Here is a 23,607-nt window from a genome sequence, read left to right as displayed (position 1 = left end):
AATCCAAGCATTTTTGAGGTCTATAAAAATGCTTCTGTCTGTCAAATAACTGCTCCACGTGGTTCCAGGAGGTTAATAAATGCCTTCTGAAGTGAATTGATGCGTTTGTGTAAAAAAATATCCATATTTAAATCTAAAAGTAAAGTATCAGACGATCGCTTTCATTATTCATAAAAAAACGTTGAAAGTGCCTCTGCAGTTCAAAGGCTTACACGACCAGGTATACTCGTCCAACATCACATACGCATCTTGAACTCTGAGAAGGTACTTTCAACACTTTTCTACGGACGTCGATCAGCCAGAACTTTAATCCTTGAAACTTTAACGTTTTCAATTTGGATGTTTTTCTTACACAATTCCAACAATTTGCTTTAGAAGGTGTTTATTAACCTCCCGGAGCGTGTGGAGCAGTTATTTGACAAACAGATGCATTTTTATGGACTTCGGAAACAGAGCAACAATCCCTGCCATTTTAAAGCTTTCGAAGGATGTAGGAGTATCATGTCTGACTCATGGCGTATGATGTAGGAGTAGCGTAAGCTCAGGTGAGAGTAAATGACCTCTCACCCGACACATGACGTATGATGTAGGAGTAGCGTAAGCTCAGGTGAGAGTAAATGACCTCTGACCCGACACATGACGTATGATGTAGGAGTAGCGTAAGCTCAGGTGAGAGTAGATGACCTCTGACCCGACACATGACATATGATGTAGGAGTAGCGTAAGCTCAGGCGAGAGTAAATGACCTCTGACCCGATACATGACGTATGATGTAGGAGTAGCGTAAGCTCAGGTGAGAGTAAATGACCTCTGACCTGACGTATGATGTAGGAGTAGCGTAAGCTCAGGTGAGAGTAGAAGACCTCTGACCTGACGTATGATGTAGGAGTAGCGTAAGCTCAGGTGAGAGTAAATGACCTCTGACCTGACGTATGATGTAGGAGTAGCGTAAGCTCAGGTGAGAGTAGAAGACCTCTGACCCGATACATGACGTATGATGTAGAAGTAGTGTAAGCTCAGGTGAGAGTAGATGACCTCTGACCCGACACATGACGTATGATGTAGGAGTAGCGTAAGCTCAGGTGAGAGTAGATGACCTCTGACCCGACACATGACGTATGATGTAGAAGTAGTGTAAGCTCAGGTGAGAGTAGATGACCTCTGACCCGACACATGACGTATGATGTAGAAGTAGTGTAAGCTCAGGTGAGAGTAGATGACCTCTGACCCGACACATGACGTATGATGTAGAAGTAGTGTAAGCTCAGGTGAGAGTAGATGACCTCTGACCCGACACATGACGTATGATGTAGAAGTAGTGTAAGCTGAGGTGAGAGTAGATGACCTCTGACCCGACACATGACGTATGATGTAGAAGTAGTGTAAGCTCAGATGAGAGTAGATGACCTCTGACCCGACACATGACGTATGATGCAGGAGTAGTGTAAGCTCAGGTGAGAGAAGATGACCTCTGACCCGACACATGGCGTATGATGTAGAAGTAGTGTAAACTCAGGTGAGAGTAGATGACCTCTGACCAGATACATGACGTATGATGTAGGAGTAGCGTAAGCTCAGGTGAGAGTAGATGACCTCTGACCCGATACATGACGTATGATGTAGGAGTAGTGTAAGCTCAGGTGAGAGTAGATGACCTCTGACCAGATACATGACGTATGATGTAGGAGTAGCGTAAGCTCAGGTGAGAGTAGATGACCTCTTACCCGACACATGACGTATGATGTAGGAGTAGCGTAAGCTCAGGTGAGAGTAGATGACCTCTGACCCGATACATGACGTATGATGTAGGAGTAGTGTAAGCTCAGGTGAGAGTAGATGACCTCTGACCCGACACATGACGTATGATGTAGGAGTAGCGTAAGCTCAGGTGAGAGTAGATGACCTCTGACCCGACACATGACGTATGATGTAGAAGTAGTGTAAGCTCAGGTGAGAGAAGATGACCTCTGACCAGATACATGACGTATGATGTAGGAGTAGCGTAAGCTCAGGTGAGAGAAGATGACCTCTGACCCGATACATGGCGTATGATGTAGGAGTAGTGTAAGCTCAGGTGAGAGTAGATGACCTCTGACCCGACACATGACGTATGATGTAGGAGTAGTGTAAGCTCAGGTGAGAGTAGATGACCTCTGACCCGACACATGGCGTATGATGTAGGAGTAATGTAAGCTCAGGTGAGAGTAGATGACCTCTGACCCGACACATGATGTGTGATGTTGGAGTAGTGTAAGCTCAGGTGAGAGTAGATGACCTCTGACCCGACACATGACGTATGATGTAGGAGTAGTGTAAGCTCAGGTGAGAGTAGATGACCTCTGACCCGACACATGACGTATGATGTAGGAGTAGCGTAAGCTCAGGTGAGAGTAGATGACCTCTGACCCGATACATGACGTATGATGTAGGAGTAGCGTAAGCTCAGGTGAGAGTAGAAGACCTCTGACCCGACACAGGACGTATGATGTAGGAGTAGTGTAAGCTCAGGCGAGAGTAGATGACCTCTGACCCGACGTATGATGTAGGAGTAGCGTAAGCTCAGGTGAGAGTAGATGACCTCTGACCCGACACATGACGTATGATGTAGGAGTAGTGTAAGCTCAGGCGAGAGTAGATGACCTCTGACCCGACACATGACATATTATTTTTTTTTTTTTTTCATTTTTTTTTTTTCTGCACGAATATCACATGGATACAGTACAAGGGGTGGAACGAAGCCCAATTGGGTTTATACAGAGTTCCACTCCACTTACATGAAAAAACAAAAAACACAAGAAAAGACACGCAGACAAATAAATTGAATAAAAAATAAAAAAAGGGTGAAAAACACATTTTCAGAAGCCTGATTATCCTTTTAACTTAAGGTTACAGATGTTGAAGGGTAATGGTAAAGGAGGATCAAAGGAGAAGAGCAGCATATGAAATATACTGCAGGAAACTAAGACAAAAGACTGTCATAGTAAAATTAAAAGATCTTTCAACTGTTTTTTAAAGACGAATAAAGATGACATAGATCTTAGGGACAAACTTAATTTACTCCATAATTGAGGACCCCTAAAACTGAGGTCAGTTTTATGACCTGAAGTTCTAGAGAACGGTAAAACAAGATTTATTTCTCTATGCCTTGTTTGATGGATATGAGTATCTGAAATGAAAGTAAAAAAGTGTTGTAATGTTGGTGGAAGGTCTTCTCTCTTATAAATGAACTTATGAATAAATATGCATGATAAATAAACATTGACTTTCTCAATTGGAAGAATCTTGAATCTAAGAAATAGAGGTGCAGAAGGAGCATATTTAGAAGAGTTGGAGATCATACGCAAGAACTTTTTCTGAATTTTTGAAATTTTTGCGAGATAAGTGGGAAAAGTAGCACCCCAGACAATGTTACAATAATTCATAAAGGGGAATAAAAAACTATAATAGAGTGTTACATGAGCAGATGAGTGAATTGAAGGTAAAACGATTCTTAAAATATTTAACATTTTAGAGGATCTTGTACAAACTAGATCAACATGTTTGGACCAAGTTAAACCTTCGTCAATCAGGACACCGAGAAATTTTGTTGAAGCCACTTGAATAACTGGAGCTCCATCAATTTCTATACAAGCATGTTCTTTGGGATAAAATTTATTAATATTGTGAAATATCATAAAATTACTTTTTTTAACATTGAGCGTTAGCCTGTTAGTACGAAACCAATTAGATAATATTTTTAACTCGTCATTAACATGTTTGATCAGGGTGTCAAAATCCTCGTGCACTGCAATGAGATTGGTGTCATCAGCAAATAATAAGGGTAAGAAATGATTACAACAGAGGAATAAATCATTAATATAAATTAGAAACAATAAAGGACCTAAAATAGAACCCTGAGGAACCCCACATGAAATTTTAGAAGTTTTGGAAAAGAAACCATTAAAGTAAACAAATTGTTCTCTATTAATAAAGTAATTGCAGAACCAAACTAAAGCAATACCCTCCACTCCATATCTATTAAGCTTAGAAATCAAAATATCATGTGAAACAGTATCAAAAGCTTTACTTAAATCAAGAAAAACACCGAGAGCAAATTTTTTATTATCCAGGGCATTTGATATATAATTTACAAGCTGTATTAATGCATGTTCAGTTGAGTGTTTTTTCCGAAATCCGTATTGGTGTTTATATATAATGTTATTAGCAATTAAATGTTTGCTTAATCGTTCGTAGACGAGTTTCTCAAATATTTTAGAGATACAGGGCAAAATGGATATGGGACGATAATTGCTAAACACCTTTATATCACCTGATTTAAAAATGGGAATAACTTTTGCAATTTTAAGAGCTTGAGGAATAATTCCAGATTGAAACGATAAAGAAATTACGTACGTAAGAGGTTGAATAATATGATCAATGGTCTCCTTGAGGAGGATACTCTTAATGCCATCGTGGCCAGGGGCTGAGTTTTTTAAAGAAAAAATAATATCTCGAACCTCCTGCGTAGTTGGATTATCAAGATTAGGGAGGGAAGAGTACCGCCCATTTATTAGGCTACATGGATCATTATCAGTCTTCCGGATATTGTGTACTAAATCAGAACCAATTTTGGTAAAAAAATTATTGAAGCCATCAGCTATATCAGTGGGGTCTGATAGACACCTATCATAGTCCCTCATCTCTGTGGGTGCAGATGCAGCCTTCCTATTACGACACAGTACCTGATTTATAATATTCCAGGTTGATTTAATGTCATTAGAGACACGATTAAACTGGTCTGCATAAAACTTTTTTTTAGTCGACTTAATTAAACTTGTGAATTTGTTCCTATATTTTCTGTATGTTTCTAAGTTATGCGGAGTGGGCTTGGTGACAGACTTACGATACAACCGATTTTTCTTTCTAGATAGTTTCCTCAATTCACCGGTAAACCAAGGTTTATCTCTAACTCCTCTGGATTTCACAGCTATCAGAGGAAAACTGGATTCCAGAGCAGAATTAAAGAGAGTCAAAAATAAGTCATAGGCTTTAATAGCATCCTGCAACAACATGACCTCATCCCATATGATAGAGCTGATGGCTGATTTGAATATTCCAATATTTTTAAGGGAGAAATTTCGATATTTTGCATGCACATTATTATTAGTACACGAATCAGAAACAGAATGTATCATTTGAAACACTGGAAAATGGTCAGACACGTCACACCATAACAGTCCTGATGACACTTTATAGTCACATGAGTTGAACAGAATATTATCTATAAGAGAAGCTGAGTGAGTGGTAACCCTAGTAGGTTTTGTGATTAAAGGGTAAAAATTTACAGAGTATAGGGTATTAAGAAAATCATGTGCAGCAGTGAGATCTGCATGTAAGATATTCAAATTAAAGTCACCGTGTAACAGACAGAGCTTATGTTCCTTTGAAATGATATCTAAGGTTGAATCAAGTGCATCAATGAAAGTATTCATATCTGTAGCAGGCGGTAGTATGCCTACATATGATGTAGGAGTAGCGTAAGCTCAGGTGAGAGTAGATGACCTCTGACCCGACACATGGCGTATGATGTAGGAGTAGTGTAAGCTCAGGCGAGAGTAAATGACCTCTGACCCGATACATGGCGTATGATGTAGGAGTAGCGTAAGCTCAGGTGAGAGTAAATGACCTCTGACCCGACACATGACGTATGATGTAGGAGTAGCGTAAGCTCAGGTGAGAGTAGATGACCTCTGACCCGACACAACGTATGATGTAGGAGTAGCGTAAGCTCAGGTGAGAGTAGATGACCTCTGACCCGACACAACGTATGATGTAGGAGTAGAGTAAACTCAGGTGAGAGTAGATGACCTCTGACCCGATACATGACGTATGATGTAGGAGTAGCGTAAGCTCAGGTGAGAGTAGATGACCTCTGACCCAATATATATATATATATGTGTGTTGTGCATAGTTATTATGTGTAATATATAAATAATTATAACCTTATTGTAAAGTGTTACCGTGAAATCTCACTGTAGCTGAAAATCAAATTAGCCAAAACTTATAACATACTAAGAAATAATGGTGTTTCCTTTATCTGATCGCTAAACGACTCCATTCCTCCCTTTGGAAACTGCAATATATTTCCATGAGCCTAAGGTAGATTTTCTTCATGCAGAGAAAAGAGCAAAAATTCCACAGTAATATTAAAGCTATTTCTTAAGGAATTCTCGGATCCAGGTCTCAGATGGGCTTTGCCAACAATAACAGCGCTCTCTGACGTCCTTGTATTCTTGAGCAAGCGGCAGGTTTTAGCACCTTTCTGGAAGAGTTGATATAGTGAAAAGCAGCACTGATTGGCCGTCGACTGATGTGTAAACACGACTCTTCTCATGTCCCCTGAACCGCAGACAGTTCCTTTACAGACATCCACAAGCTAAACAGCAAACCTGCTGTGTTTTGTGTGCGTTGTGTAATGCAAAGTTGTTTCCAAACAAACATGAAAGGCCATATCGCAGTACGCTCAACAGCACAGAAATTGTTTCATGTTCTGATTGACCTATTATATGCAGCTAGGCAAAGAAAAGAGCAAAGAAATGTAACAGCTGGTCTGAAACAAATATAGTCCTCTGTGAAACTTTTACTTCACAGTTTAACAGATACCTGTGAACAATTAAACCCCAACACTTGCTCCTGAAGCATATCAAATTTTATATTTTATGGGGTGTATACTGTAAAACTATATTGAGGCCAGTCTGCTGACATTTTTAAAAATGGAGACCACAAGCATTAATGTAACATCTCATGTGTTTGTTTTATTTTGTTGTTGTTTTTGTAGCTAAAACTAATAGGCATGTTCGATCAACTACTATCTACTACATACAATCTCATAAATAAAAATAATTTGCCTCTTAACATTTTTTGCATAAAAAGTTTAGTGTTGTTGACTGCAACTTAATATATGCAATATAATACATACTGTATACTATAATACTAATAAGTATTTAAATGTCATATATATATATATATATATATATATATATATATATATATATATATATATATATATATATTTAAAAATGAGCAATTATTGTAAGAAGTATTGAAAAGTAATACATACATACGATGTAATATATAGTATATAATATACTATAATATTATATAAAAATATTATTATTTAAATATTTATATGACTTTTATTATTATTATTTATAAATTAGTAAAATACTGGTTCATTTTCTTAAATAATTTACCACTATTTTACCAATTTATAAATAATAATAAAAAAATTCTTATAAATATTTGTATAATACACCAGATCTCAACCCAATAGAGCATCTTTGGGATGTGGTGGAACGGGAGCTTTGTGCCCTGGATGTGCATGGTCCTGGTCAAGACAATCTCCTGAACTCCAAACTGAATGCCAAAATGGAAAAAAAAAGATGATTTAAGCAATTTTGAGTATGGCATGGTTGTTGGTGCCAGACGGGCCAGTCTCAGTATTTCACAATCTGCTCAGTTACTGGGATTTTCACGCACAACCATTTCTAGGGTTTACAAAAAATGGTGTGAAAGGGAAAAGCATCCAGTATTCGGCAGTCCTGTGGGCGAAAATGCATTGTTGATGCTAGAGGTCAGAGGAGAATCGGCCGACTGATTCAAGCTGATAGAAGAGCAACTTTGACTGAAATAACCACTCGTTACAACCGAGGTATACAGCAAAGCATTAGTGAAGCCACAACACGCACAACCTTGAGGCGGATGGGCTACAACAGCAGAAGACCCCACCGGGTACCACTCATCTCCACTACAAATAGGAAAAAGAGGATACAATTTGCACAAGCTCATCAAAATTGGACAGTTGAAGACTGGAAAAATGTTGCCTGGTCTGATGAGTCTCGATATCTGTTAGGGCTGCGCAATATATTGAAATTATTGAAATATTGCAAATGTATATATCACAATATGCATATCGCAATGGCATGCAATATCTGAATGATTATAATAGGCTACTTCAGCATTGTGAGAAAGTGTACGTTTTAGGTCGAAGCTGCGCATATAGCAGAGAATACACTGAGCACACGACTTTTACTTATGTGACTTGCTTGATGTTGAAGAGTTATTACACACACACACACACACACACACACACACACACACACACACCGAAACGTGCATAAGCCACCACTCTGAAAGCGCGAGTGCCCTTCAGTTCAGTTTCGTGTCTGCATTAAATTTGCAATTACATTTTTTGTTTTTATATTATATTATATTATATTATATTATATTATATTATATTATATTATATTATATATATATGTGTGTGTGTGTGTGTGTATATATATATACATACATGTATGTATGTATGTATGTATGTATGTATGTATGTATGTATGTATGTATGTATGTATGTGCCGATTTTCGATAATGCGGTTTATCACGATAATGTTATCGTGGGCACTTTAAAATATCGTAAATAATAATTTATTAACATTTATTTTTATTTTTATAATGCATTCAAGAATACTTTGCCCATCAACCGTATAAATGCTCAACGCCGCTGTATTCTGCGTCAAAGGGACACGCGCTCAGATGTAAACAAGCCCAACGTGCGTTTGCACACGACTGAACCGGTGAAGGAGACGCGCTGCTGAAGTGCCGCTCAGTGACAGCAGAGGGCGCTGATGAACTGCAGAATGCGGCTGTTACCCCGGGAACCCCGCAAACAAACAAAAAAACGCGTGTAGTTTTTAAAACAGCCATTCGTTTTTGTAATCTCAATGTTGTTCATCACAGCACCAAATACTTAATAGGCTATTTATTTTCAAACTTAAACATTTTTGTTTTAATCTGGACTACAACATGCCCTAATGATTAGAACGTTCTGTTATTGTTCAGTAAAACTTTGAGACATACAAATTCATTAGTTAACATGTTAATTCATTATTACCAAACTGACAATGAAAAATACTTATAAAGAATTAATTATTCTATGTTAACTTCTTAGTTACTGTTTAATAACATTAAAATCAAAATAAATTTGTCAATGGACCTAAGATAAAACTAACAATGATCAGTATTTCTTAACTAACATAACCAAAAACATTATACTTTCTGTACCAAATTTAGCTATTGCTCAATCTTAGTTAATGCATTAAATAATGAGACCTTATTGTAATTTGTAAGCCTACCTGTTGTTCTTTATAGCCTAATTTTTTTGCAATTTAATCTGTTTGAAAATTGTACTTCTACAGCTCTGAAAAATATCAAGAGACCACATAACATTGATTTCTCAATGAGGGGTCTCTTATTTTTTTCCCAGAACTGTATATATTTTGGTGCATTATTGTATTTAAACATTCAGTTATTTTTGTTCTTACAAAAATAGTTCTTAAAGCTGTTATGCTATGGCAACACTTTTTTTTTGCAATTTATTTCAATATCGTGATAATATCGTATATCGTGATAAAACTTCATCAATTAATCGCAACATGAAAAATTGATATCGGCACATGCCTAGTATGTATGTATGTATGTATGTATGTATGTATGTATGTATGTATGTATGTATGTATGTATGTATGTATGTATATGTATATATATATATACATACATACATACATACATACATACATACATACATACATACATACATACATATATACATACACATATCTATATATATATATATATATATATAAATAATATTTGCACTACCATTGTTTTTAATATATTATATTAAATAATAGTAATAATACAAATAATAATACAAATACAAATAATAATAATATTAATAATAATAATAATAATAAAACAATTTATACTTTTTGAAAAGCTTGGTCACAGAATTATTAAAGAAATTAATATAAAGAAATTAACATTACAAAAATGAATAACATAGTTTGACCTGTTGAAGAAAAGACCATAACTTTTGTGAATGACGAGTATTTTAGGCTATATGAAGAATTAATCACAAACATAAATGTGTTTTCAAGAGTTTTCTGAATAAATGTTTGAAACATTTATTCAGAAAACTCTTGAAAACACATTTATTAGCTGGCGACAGTCGCTGTAATCAAACGGAAAAGGTTAATGTAGCTGTAAAGGTCAAAATGTTCGCACGGCATGCAGGGCTAAAGCGTCTAGCACATGACTGAGACAATTAAACAATTCTAATGGATCATTAAACATTTAACAAGTTGATATAAACGCCAAAGAGTGGAAACATGGAGTCGAAGCGACGGCTATTGGATGGCTGCTGTCTGCAAGCGATTCCACAGAAAGCAAGGAGCAAAACAACATTTAGATGAGTGTAATCTCTCTGGACAGAAAAAAAAAAAAAAGCCAAAAAGCCTAGCCACCATTTAACCACCCTAAATTATGTTTGTTCAACACGTACACCAGCAGATCTGATTCTACAAGGCCAAGAAGGAAATAACAGAAGAAAACAGATATTTCATTTGCATTTCGGCTTGATTACACCAAGACCCAGAACAGCATTTAATCGAAAACCATTCAGGCTTGGCAGAGCTATATCTCCACGTCTTTCTAGCCCAAAGCAAGAGGCTTTTTCAGTTTGATGAAGCTGTAAATCTGAAGACCAAAATAAATATATATATGACGGTTTATGTTTGACACCTCAGGGATGGAGGTAAACTTAAATACTTGTAGACTTCCAGCATGCAGCATAGAGTTGGAACGGGGTTTAGGTCACTGGAGCCCTGCAGGCGCTGTTTAGCACGGAATCCTGGAAATTCTGTGATTACATGAGACGAGCACCTTTGATGCTTAGCAATTATGAACTTATTTATATACAGAATGCGTTCCAAAAACAATCCTCACATGGTTTCGTAATGATGTGAACTCCAGCCTGCGTCGCTGGAATACTTCAATTGGAATGACCAGATTAGACCTGTTTTCCTCGGAAACACACTCTGGGTTTTTTCTCAAATAAGCAATATGCAAAAAAGCATTTAATGTGCATATCATACATGCCGGATTATGGTTAATAGTGAGATCACATTGACCATGATTGCTCATTTATTTTGGAAATGCCATGCATTTTTTAATAATAAAATTAGATGAATAAATGTATAATTTATACCATTAAAAAGTTTGAGGTCAGTAGAATCCTGGAAAAAAGAAAAGAAATAATATTTCTGCTGCTGTTATTGATGCAGCTGCTGCTGCTGTTAAATATATGTTAAAGTCATATTGTTGATAGTGAAACTACATCTTAAAAAAAGAATAAATAAATGAATACATTTAAAAAAAAAGATCAAATGAAAAAACAAATGATCATCTTTAGCTCGCAAACGACAAGACAAATTATAATTCTATAGCACAACCAATATTCCTATATCATAGCCAAACATATGAATATCGCTTGGTATGCAACAAAACATCACATTACAGAAGTTAAAGGTCCCGCTCTTTGCGTGTTTTCGAAGCTTTGGTTATGTTTACAGTGTGCAATATAACATGAGTTCATGTTTCGCGTGTAAAAACACAGTATTTTTCACACAATTGACTTATCTGTACAGCGCTGTTTCCTCTGTCCTAAAAACGGCCTGATGATTTCCTTGTTCTATGAAGTCCCTCCTTCAGAAACACGTAACGAGTTCTGATTGGGCCAGCGCTTTTAGTTTGAAAGCGAACTTCTGTTAAATAAAATATCTCGCTTGGCATTGAACTTTGAGCTTTATAATTGTACAGGTACTATTTATGCTATAACAGCAACATTACACACTAACTAAAGTTTGAAAGATGGAATCGCGAAGCACGGGACCTTTAAATATATCGTGAATGCAGGTTTATGTTGTAAAAGCACCGAATTTTTAATGATTTAATATGCAACTTAACGTCAACATGAAACCACAAAAATTGACCACAAAGTAGTGTTGTCACGATACCAAAATTATGACTTCGATACGATACCATTCTTAAATATCGATATATCGATACCACAGTAAAAAAAAAAAAAAAAAAGATAAGATAAGATGCTTAATATGACAACAGAACTTGTTATTATTCATTGTTATTTTTTTACTAAAAATTCATGTGGCCAGCATGTTCCTTAGGGTTGGGCATCGTTTTGATTTGAACAATTATTGATCAATTACTATAGCAAATTACTATATCAATTACTATATCAATTACAATTATTGATCAATTACTATTTGTGAGATAATGGGCTAATTAATAGCCCATTATCTCACAAATTTTTGCTATCTCACTGTATTTTTTACAATGGGGTAATTGTGTTGCAGTAGCTTACACACAGCACAAGAAAGCTTGATTTCGAATGGTAAATTGAATTTAAAAAGACGAGTAAACAGTAATAAAATAAGAACAAATAAACAGATAACAAACAATAGCACAAATAAATGCAATAGAATAGAAGATACAAATTAAATAGACTGCTTTATTTTTTCAGGTAGGTCTAACATTCAGATAAGAAACTGAATTAAAAAATGCATAATTACATTTAAAACAACATTGGATAATGTTCTTTGTAAAAAATTCAATAGCGTACAGATGAAACTATTAAAGTTACACAAGTTGATCAGTCAAGAGCAGTTGATCAGTCAAGAGCAGTGTGATAGCTTGTCTTTTTGTAGTTTGAATAACAAATGACTGCTGTCCCTTTAAGACTAACGGACACATGGATCCTAAACACTGTTCCTGTTACTCGGTCTTCCCCTGAACTGTTTGCGACTGTGTTTACGTTAATACTCTTCCAGATGTGCACTGATAATTCTTTGAGTGTATTTGACCACTAATAAGATGGAAAAAGAAGCAAATGTTCGCACTTATCACGTCAGAGGCGGCTTTATCACGGTAGGCTATGTGTGTGTGCGCTTCAGATGTAAGCACGAAATCTGCGGGGATTAGAATTCATTTATGTGCAATCCCGTGCGAAATTCAGACCGATCACACACTAACACACTGTCATGAGGAAAAAGTCCAGCAGAACGCGCGTTCGCCGTGCTCAGAGGTTAAACGGGCTGAGTGAGAATATGCCGGTGTGTGTCAACTCGCTGACGGTCAGAGAAGGAGAGCGCAGCTGGTATCGATACTGTAAAAACTGAGAATCGTATCATTTCAGATATTCCAGTATCGATACATATCGAAATATCGATATTTTTGACAACACTACCACAAAGAGTCTCAATTTCTTTAAGTTGATGGAAATGCATCCACTAAATGTGTATAATGACATGGGTATGACATAGGTATTACAAGGAGAGGGTGAAATAACGTATCAATAACAGCAGCAGAAATATTATTTCATTTTTTTTTCCAGGAATCTACTGACCTCAAACTTTTTAATGGTATAAATGATACATTTATTTATCTAATTTTATGAGGACATTGGCCATGTCGTCACTTTTCAAAATGCTTATAAATCATACAGGATTAGGTTTTTTTAGAAAGTAAAAACACAGAATGTTTCCTGTGATGGGTAGGTTTAGGGGCAGGGGCAGTGTAAGGGGACAGAAAATACAGTTGGTACGGTATAAAAACCATTACATATATGGAATGTCCCCATATGTCCCAAAAACAAACGTGTGTGTGTGTGTTTACTCATGTAAGCCATACTTCCATCGAGAGTTTCCATGAGACTAAGACGAAGGAAGCAGTTTATTACTACTAAGCAAACATTTCCAGGCCACTGCAACAACAACAAAAAACACATGAGCTGGCATTCATGAACTTTAAAAGCTATTTGTACTGTACAGGTGTGAGAAACCGGGAATAAAGCAACAAAATGGGAACTACGGTAAATGTGTAACCGCGTCTGTGATGCAACTTAAAGAATCAGAGCAGATAGACCATGACTGTGTGAAACTTTTCAGTGCTATTACAGTATTAGGCTCAAATTCATAAAAAATATTACTTTTATGAAAGGGGTCAAATTGACGAATTGGATTCAATTAAAAAAAAAACCTGATAAAAACACGAATACTTATACGGATGAAGAGGAAGTTCAGAAGATCAGGATTTATTTGAAATGGAATGTTTCGCATACATTTTGATGGAATTATTTTGTCTGTCACTTCTGATCAGTTTAATGAATGAACAATATAAGTGATTTTTGTTCTCTCAAACAGATGACCATGGTGCTCGCAACCGCAAGATCATGGGTTTGATTCCTTTTATTTCTCCTATAATGTGACATTTCCAGGCAAAACTGTTTTTTTTTTTTTTTTTTTTTGCTGTGGATTGTTGACCAAGACATTGGGGCTGAAGGTCACGTTCACCCTCCAGAGCATCTCCGACAGACGACGAATTTGTGCCGTAGAGTCTGATTGGACACGAGACCTTTGACATGAACAACAAAAGCTATAGGACGCATTTTCCCTGCGGGCTGTGCCAGAACAGACCTCAATTCTGCATCCGACACCCAACAGAGCAGCAATTCTGCAGCTTCACCCAGTGAGCGCTGGTTTGTTTGATTAGCAGGTTCTTCCCGTGACATTACAGCACAGCCTCGAGCAGAGAAGGGCCTTCATTTCCTCGAGTTTTATTCTCCACCTGCTCCGCGTCCATCTGAGACTTTATCGGTTATTTAAGAAAGTGTTTTTGAAGACAAGCAGACAGCGCACACCACCATAATTATCAGCTGATTTGAGTGACTATTCAAAACAAATTCAGGGCACAGATCATTGACATAATATGCATTAAACAAGAATTTAATTAAGAATTAAGTATTTTTTATATAATATCAATATTTCAAAAATTGTTAAGTTTCTTACATTATAAAAATATAAAAAGAATAATTATTAATATTTTTAAGTAATATTAATATTATACACATATTTAAGAGTAGTATTAAAACAAGTAAATTTGTATTTTTTATTATAAAATATTTATACTTAACTTATTAATATTAAAAGTACTTTAAATATTTAAAAATAATAAAAGTTAAACAGTTTTCAATAATATTAATATTTCAATAAAAACATTTAAAAAGTGAAGTTTCTCATATTATAAAAAATATAAAAAGAATAGTTATTAATATTATTATTTAAAAAGTAATAATATACTAATATTTTTATATAAATTGTTAATATGTTAATATTTAGTTAAAAAGGAAAAGTTCAATAATCCTCCCTTTTTTATTATTATATTTAAAAAGTAATTATCAATATTAAAATGTAATATTAATATTATACATTTTAAGTAATATTAATCATAATATTTTTTAATCAAAAAGTATTATAAATACTTAAAAAGTAATATTAATATTATAGACATGTTTTTAAAAGTATTTAGTGTTAATATTTCAAAAAATGAAAGTAAATTAATAAAAAAAAATTATTAATATTATAAAGTTATTAATTATACAAATTATTATAAAACTAAATATTGAGAAATATAAAAATGTAACAAGTTAAATTATATCAAATAATATTTATATTTCTGCCTTCCGGATGGAGGTCGGAAGATCGTTCCACCACCCGGGAACAGTGAATGAAAATGTTCTGGAAAGGGATGTCCTGCCGCTCTATGATGCCGAGCGAAGGCTTCTGGTGGGGATGTAGACTCGTAGGAGCGAGTGAAGTATGCGAGAGCTGAGTTTGTGGTGGGTCTGTAAGCAAGCGTCAGCACCTTGAAGTTGATGCGAGCAGTGAGTGGAAGCCAGTGCAGAGAGATGAAGAGAGGCGAGACATGGGCTCTTCTGGGCTCGGTGAAGACTAGACGTGCTGCAGCGTTCTGAATCATTTGAAGTGTCTGGATCCACATGAAGGGAGTCCAGCCAGAACCTCATTGCAGTGGTCAAGCCTAGAAATGACCAGGGCCTGGCCGAGAAGCTGTTCTGTTAGGAACGGTCGGATCTTCCTGATGTTGTGCAGCACAAACCTGCATGAGCCAGTTGTCTTTGAAATGTGGTCATCAAAGATTACTCCAAGATAGTATTATTATTAAATTTAAAATAAAATGAACTGCTTTTGTTAACTGTTAATAAAATGGTTTAGGGTTTATTTTAATTTGGCATTTTAAATCAACTCATGAATCCAGGTTTGAGAATCGCTGCTTTAAAAGAGCACAGCGCTCACATAACCCCATTCCTCTGGTTCCCAGAGTGTTGATCGGGTGATCTTTCTGTTTGACTATCCTTCGCACATGCTATCCGTCAATCCGTCATCACACGGGGATGATGAAATACGTCACTCTCACAGTCGGGGTGTCCAACACGTCTCTTCCTAAACCGCAGTTATCTGAAGCACACTGTTCTGCAACAATAACCGTAATTACAAGCAGATCCGCAGCTCTCGCTCTGAACACAACAGAAGTATACGCCGCTTGTGGATTTATGGTGCCTTAACCTCTCCGTCCAAGAGGTTTTAATCTGGGAGCAATAAAACTAATATTAACATGAAATATGAGGGATTAACAACGGTATTTATCGACCTCATTCCAACAGGGGAAAAAACTGCAGAATATAGACAATAAAGGCCTTGAATCAGAGGGGCAGCGTTTGAAACATACGATCCCAGACTCAAATAACAGTGTGCTTATGAAACGCAAACATTGACAAGTTCAGCGGGCCAAAAGCATCTCCTGAGAGTCGGCTTTGAAGAGAGCAGCGGTTTTCCACTGACACTGTTAAATCACAACATGAACGGCACAGGAATAATGAAACACATGCTTATTACTTACTGAATACTATGCAGAATGTATTGTACAGACTACTGTAGTTTAAAAAGAGCAAGTGAAACAATAGCAAGCTATTACTAGGGTTGTGCTGTTAAAATTAAACAATTAAAAACTATTTTCAGTAATTGAAATTAAAAAAGTGCAACTAAAAAACGTTTATATAATATGATTAATAAAATTAGTGCTTTCAAATCAATTAATCACGATTAATCACATCCAAAATAAAAGTTTGTGTTTACAATATATATGTGTGTGTGTACTTATATTTGTATAATTATGTATAATATACATACATACACATGCATGTATATATTTAAGAAAATGTTTATTATAAAAATAAAATCTAACATTTTGATAAACATATGTTCAGTATATACATGCAAATATGTCTTAAATATATACATGCATGTTTGTGTATACATAATTATAGTACACACACATATATTTTGTATAAACAAACTTTTATTTTGGATGCGATTAATTATGATTAATCGATTTGACAGCATGAAATATAATATAATTTAATCCAAAATAAAATATAATAAAATAATAAAGATGAAAAGCTAAACTTAACATTAGAAATGATGCCTTTGCAACTAACTGGACTATAATACGTTTTTGAGTTAAAGCTAAAACCCTAATGCCTATGCCCTAATACACTATAATTATGCAAATAAAATGGTTATATTACATCTTTGATTTAAAGGGGCGATGAATTGAGAAATCAACTTTTCCTTGAGCTTTTGATATACAAAGAAAACGATGGTGCTCGCATCCCGCATTCGCACTGACGTAATCGACTGATGAAACACCGCCTCTACAGAATAAGCACATGCAATTCAGTAGCCCCACACACCGACTCACTGACCCAGCAGCAATAAACATACAGAAGAAGATAGCAAGATATTGTGGAAGAACACAGTCACTGCATAAGCTTCCTTCAGAAATAGTATTAGGAATATCAGGAATGTGTGATACTATTTCATTTATTTTTAATGAAGTTCCAGCTCACGTGGGGAAGACATTATACACGCGTTCACAATCGCTTCATTTAACTGCGGATTCGTTTGTAAACAAGTCTTAGGTCATGCTGGATTTGCAGACACAATGCCATGCCTTCTATATTGGATCTGACAGAAATGGTGCAACACACTTATGTGAGTAAAATGATGTTTTTATATGTACTAGTAGTCCCGGTGCTATGTGTTTTCCAGACGGGCTAACAAAACATAAGCCTGTCGGCAGGCCGCTGAATCTCAAATAGTCAAATAATATTCATTTCTCTATCTGAGCATGTGTGTGTTAGGGGTTGCACCGACTAGTCGACTAATCGGCTGCTCTGTCATGACGCTTTAAACTTGACGTCGACTAGTCGCTGGCCTATAGAGGGCCCAACAGGATAAGCAATTCCTGACACGCAGGCTCTGTTTTGAACAGTTAAAAACGACAGATAAATGCATACTCCGAGAGCTCTCCACAAGACATGTTTGATTACCATCTGGATGCTCAAAACTGATCGGGAGAATGCACGCTTATTGTACACCCAAGTTAATCATCGCACTAAACTGCGTGCTGCATTGCCACACACACACAGCCTGATCACGCGCGTGCTGACACTATTGGTGCGAGACGCGGTCACAATCATGTCAGTTTATGATTTGTAAACAGTACGATTGTTCGGTTAAAATGTCCAAATGATCGCATATCATTTGAAAACATTTAAAAATTATTGCAATATCATTATTATTATTATTTTATCAGCTTTATCACAGGATTATGATGAATAGCTATATTCATGTTTTAACCAAGAGGGAATTACGAGACATCCCGGGTGTCCTATGAGATACAGTGATCTTCTGTAAGTTGTACTGTAGCTTAAGCCTATCATATAGCCTACCTTCTGACATTCATATTTCGTTCTGTAACTGGAAAAGAAGTGAATATCGGCTCACGTGTACATGATCCGCATGATGAGGCGCTCAGTCACGCTTTAGTAAAGAGTACTGTTTGAATTTTGATACAAATTTAACAGGAAGTGGTGTTATGACAAAATTTTATTTATATCTCAGTCATGCACCCATCTTTCTGCAGAATGCTTACTGTTTACTTTACTTTTTACTAAGTGTAAAAAAGGAGTCTTTGATTCATCTTTCATGAAATGAATGAAAAGAAGGATATATGTATTATTCATTTTCTTTTACAGTTAAATTATTATTATTTATGTAATCAGGGAGGTTTTTTTTTAAATGTCGCAAAAGCACTTTGTTCCTACATGAACTGGCCTCTTTGCACTAAAAAAAAAAAAGAAAAAAAAGAATTTGTGGTATTTGGCATATTTATTTTATTTTTTGCTGTAGTTTTTAGGGGGTTATTTTTTCTGTAAAGATCGAGATATATATCGTATATCGAGATATAGCAAAATATATCGAGATATATTTTTTGCTCCATATCGCCCAGCCCTACATAAGACAAAAGAACTGATACAAAAGCTGATCAATAATGGGCAGCGCTGTGTCATATGCCATATCAGCTGTGCACAAGAAGACCCGAGTTCAAGTCTCAGCTCAAGGTTAAGGTTTATATTTTTTTAAATTAATGACGTCATCAGCGACTAGTCGACGTCGACTCGACTTTCATCACATAAATTTTGACTTTAAAAAAATGAAAGTCGTTCAACCCCTAGTGTGTGTTCGCGCTTATATCCACCGATCGGGCGGGCCAAGTAATATTCCAATAAATCGAGGGTGGATGAGAAATAAATCATTGAGTTTGTTAAATAAAGATGTTTACGAGCCCTGTGTTCGAGAGAATCATTCCGGATGCCACTTTCAAAACAAACCCTCCCTCGCGTGAACTGAACTGACAGGGGAGTTGAAGCTCATTAAATATGCAAACCTTATCCTTGCCGTGGGCATTTGCTTCCAAGACTCCAGTCAAAAACCCAGCGTTCAGGAGAGAGCCTCAAAACCAGTGTAGAAAACAGCCTATTACTTATTAGTTATGATGTTTTTGAATGTAAAAGAAAACTACACAAGCGTCATTAGTATTACCTCAGACAACAGTATACAATTTAAAAAAAGACAGTTCGTGACACCTTTAATAGCCCAATCAAACAAACGTAGATTCATCAAGCTGAGTGCATTGCATAATGAGGCAGTGACATGTTCCATGCAGCTTGCTCGGCACTGTCAAATCTCACAGAAACACAGACACACACACAGTACTAGCAGTACTGCAGAAACAGCAGCAGAGCCTGTTAGCGTGCTCTTCTGAACGTAGCCATGGCGCTCTCTCACCTTTGGGCCTCTGGATGCAGGTGTGCTGGTTGTCGGACAGCAGAAATCCGTCGCGGCAGCGGCACTCATAACTCCCCATCATGTTGACACAGATCTGCTGGCAGCCGCCGTTTCCTTCTGCACACTCGTCCACATCTGACGGGAGACGAGAGGTGTTAGGAGTGTGTGATCATAACCGGGCCGTTTCATTTCAAAATATGTACACTATCATTTAAAAGTTTAGGGTTGGAAGACTCTTCTGCTCGCCGAATCTGCATTTATCTGATCAAAAATACAGCAAAATCACTAATAATGTGAGGTTTTATTATAATTCAAAATATTTCTTTTCTATGTGAATATACAGTAAAACTTACTCCAGCCTTTAGTGTCACATGATCCTTCAGAAATCATCCTGATTTATTATTATTATCAATATTGAAAACACTTGAAGTGGAAACTGTAATACATTTATTTTAAGGATTATTTGATGAATAGAAAGTTGAAAATATAAATACTTTGTAAAATGACTCATCTTTACTGTTACTTTTGATACATTTTAATACACCTTTGTTGAATAAAACAATTAATTTCTTTAAAAAAAAAATCATTCAGATAATAATGATAATAAAAATAATACATTTATTGAAGCTATGAAAATGCTTATTTAATTAATATTAACACATTAACACCCATTCAACTTTGTTGTATTGTTGTTGCTCATTTCACATGCAAAGTGGGTGGCCAATCATAACAGAGTACATTTACATTAAAAAAATGATCACGTAAAACTCAATCTAGATTGAAACGAATTCCAGGGTGACGCTCGTGAATCGGAATCTTTACGTGATCTGGAGACGGATGTATTTTCCAGGGGGTTATGGATGCGTTCTCTCAGGTCTGATGTTGAGTGGCTCAGGACGGGCACAGCTGGAGCATTAATCAGTATATGTGTTTGATACGGTCTCTCATTCTGCCAGTCTGTGTGAACTGTGTGAGTGTGTGTTCTGGCTTACGATCACTGCTGACCTGCCTGTGTGAACTTGTATTGATTCTGTTCGTGCTGATGTTGTTGGCACCTCTGCTTTTCAATAGTCTAGGCGAGGAAAACATCATAACAATAATGTCTTAATGAAAACGTGAAAAATGCAGAGAGGTTGCATGAGGGTCAGGGGACAGATATGTCATTAGCTCAGATATAAAAGCAACAGAAGTCAATGCAAAGTCCCAGCGTGATAGAAAAACAAAGCTGTGTGTGTTGATAGACTCCTCCATCGTTTGGGCTTTATGGAACATTATTACACAATATGATCCTTATTACCATTTAAACCTGCTGTATGATGTTTCCCAAAACTCTGATTAATCATTTCATCGTAATAATTTGATTATCTTTAGGGATTAGTCGGTCTCTGACTGAAGCAGAATTTACAGTAAGCCTCTTTGAAAACTGTAATATGGTATTTTAAATAAAATAATAAAAATAAATATATAAATAAATACAAAATTAAATAAATAATTAAATTTTGCAAAAACAACGTGTCCCAAACACTTCCTCCTTGTTCCCTTTCCTGCATTGTGTAGCTACTAAATCATTTAAATAATCAAATCCAAAAAAAAAATATTAAAATACATAAATAAATCCCGCATTGTGTAGACAATAAATAATAATAAAAGAAAAGACATAAAAAATACATAAACAATTTTAATAAATTATTTGCAAACACAATGTGTCCTAAACTATTTTCATCGTTGGTCTCGGTCTGCGATTGTGTAGCCAACTTACTTGCATAATAAAATAAAAATGAATAAAAATGTAATTAATAATAATAATAATAATAACAACAATATATAAACATATATAAATAGATAAATATAAAAAGATATTGATATTTTGCCATAATATAGAAAGAAAAAAGGCTAAAAATGTGGCCTGATTTCAAGGTTAAAGTTCTTGACAGACACACACACACACACACACAAACACACAGTAAAACCCATGAAGAGAGCCTACGGTGGCACTGACAGCAGGTGCTGCGTCGAGTTCAACTCGCTCACTTCTAAACTCAACTGTGCTCTTTAAATGCACTACAAGGTTCGGCTCCCGTCAGACTGACAAATGTGTGTGTGTGTGTGTGTGTATGTGTGTTCGCTCTCATTCCAGGCGTTTGTGTGTGTCATCTGCCTCTCTGAGGATGAGAGTGCAACCCGATCTCTCCCTTAGATACGTCGCATCAGTGTCAGTCTGTATACACAAGCTTGCTCTTAATAAACCCTCATGCGAAACTAATTTTCTGTCTATTTGTCCAATGTTACTGAGGCCTTGGGATAGAGTTTCCAATCTAGGCCATTTTCAGCAGAGCCGAGGGAGGGAATATAACCATTTCCCAGCGCTCTCATTCACTCTCCTACACACACACACACACACACACACACACACACACACACACACACACACAGGCAGTCTCGCATTCCCACCATTGGACAATTGTAACAAAGTTACATTTTTCTGTCCTCACTGGAATTGAAAATGTCGAAATGACAAAATCAAAGTTAAGGAGAACATAGGTGTTTACTATGAGTGGTGCAGCCAGGATTCTGAACCAATCAGATGCCAGTGTGGGCGTGGCTATCGATCGTATCAGAATTTGATTGGCCAGAAACATACTCCATGCAAATATGCAAAGTCAACGTGTTGTCTTAACATGCATTTTTACTATTCAAGCAGTAAAAATCAAGGGGCACTGGAGTTTCCTTCAAATGGACGTGTGGGGAAATCTTGCCATTATTAAGTCAACAGGCGACTAATATTCTCTGCAATAAGAAAACGGACAATTTTACACCGGTTTAGCAATGCTGAGTATGTAAAGCACACTTCTGAATTGCGTATCGACACATTTCAGAGGTTAAACTGTTTTTTTAGCAGGGTATATTTACAGTTTTCCATACAAGTGTTACTACTGACGGCAATCAGGTGCGAGATGTTGAGCGTCTATGTTTACTGCTAACGTATCTGTCGGCCCTCCGAGCATTTGGAAACCATTTAACGTACATGGCGGCACCCATAGCGAGTGTTAAACGTTTCCACAGAGCTTGCATTAGTATATTTGCATGTCCAGAGCTTCACCGGCGAGACCCTCACACTTTAAACCCCAAACACCTTGCTCCCGGAGCATAAACAAACCAATGATTTCCTGCCGCGTTGGGTTTGTGAAGCTCTCCTGGTCAGCGGACTGCATTAGGGACATGTGTTACGTGCAGGCCGCGGACGGCGTCCAAAGCAAATATTTGGAAAAGGAACCGTATTCTGGTGAAACCTGGAGCAGAGCTCATGCTATTTGCACTTAAAACATTTCTTCAAAATTCTCCTGAGAGGATTCCTCAGTGTTGAAAATTCCCCCTCTTTCTTTCGCTTGCACCTTATTCCGGTCCTTTCCCAGTCAGTCCCTCCTTACCTTTTTTTTCCCACTCCATCCCTTCCTCTGTGCCTCGCTGAATGACAACCAATCACTTCAAATTAGGGAGATTACGAGGTTAAATTTCCTCCTGATATTCAATCAGTCCTTTGTATATTTTAGGGTGTGTTCACACTTGTAGTCGCTTGGTTCTTTTGGTTCGGACCAAAAACAACATTTAGCCTAACATCTGCTCAGCGTTCAGATTGTTTTTTTCAAAGCAGAACCTAAAGGCACAG

General features: G+C 36.5%; 1 protein-coding gene across 4 annotated transcripts in view; it reads right to left on the bottom strand.

Moving 5' to 3' along the window:
- The window catches only part of scube3 (signal peptide, CUB domain, EGF-like 3), a 208,840-nt gene that overhangs the window by 95,841 nt on the left and 89,392 nt on the right, over positions 1–23,607 (bottom strand). For all 4 annotated transcript variants that reach the window (XM_067445543.1, XM_067445545.1, XM_067445544.1 and 1 more), the window contains exon 4: positions 19,941–20,075. In XM_067445543.1, coding sequence (XP_067301644.1) covers positions 19,941–20,075 — 135 coding nt within the window. The remainder of the gene's footprint in view (positions 1–19,940; positions 20,076–23,607) is intronic.

Source organism: Pseudorasbora parva, chromosome 6, assembly GCF_024679245.1.
Source record: "Pseudorasbora parva isolate DD20220531a chromosome 6, ASM2467924v1, whole genome shotgun sequence".
NCBI lineage: Eukaryota > Metazoa > Chordata > Actinopteri > Cypriniformes > Gobionidae > Pseudorasbora > Pseudorasbora parva.
Note: the sequence above shows the minus strand (reverse complement) of the source record. Positions and strands in the feature narration are given on the sequence as shown.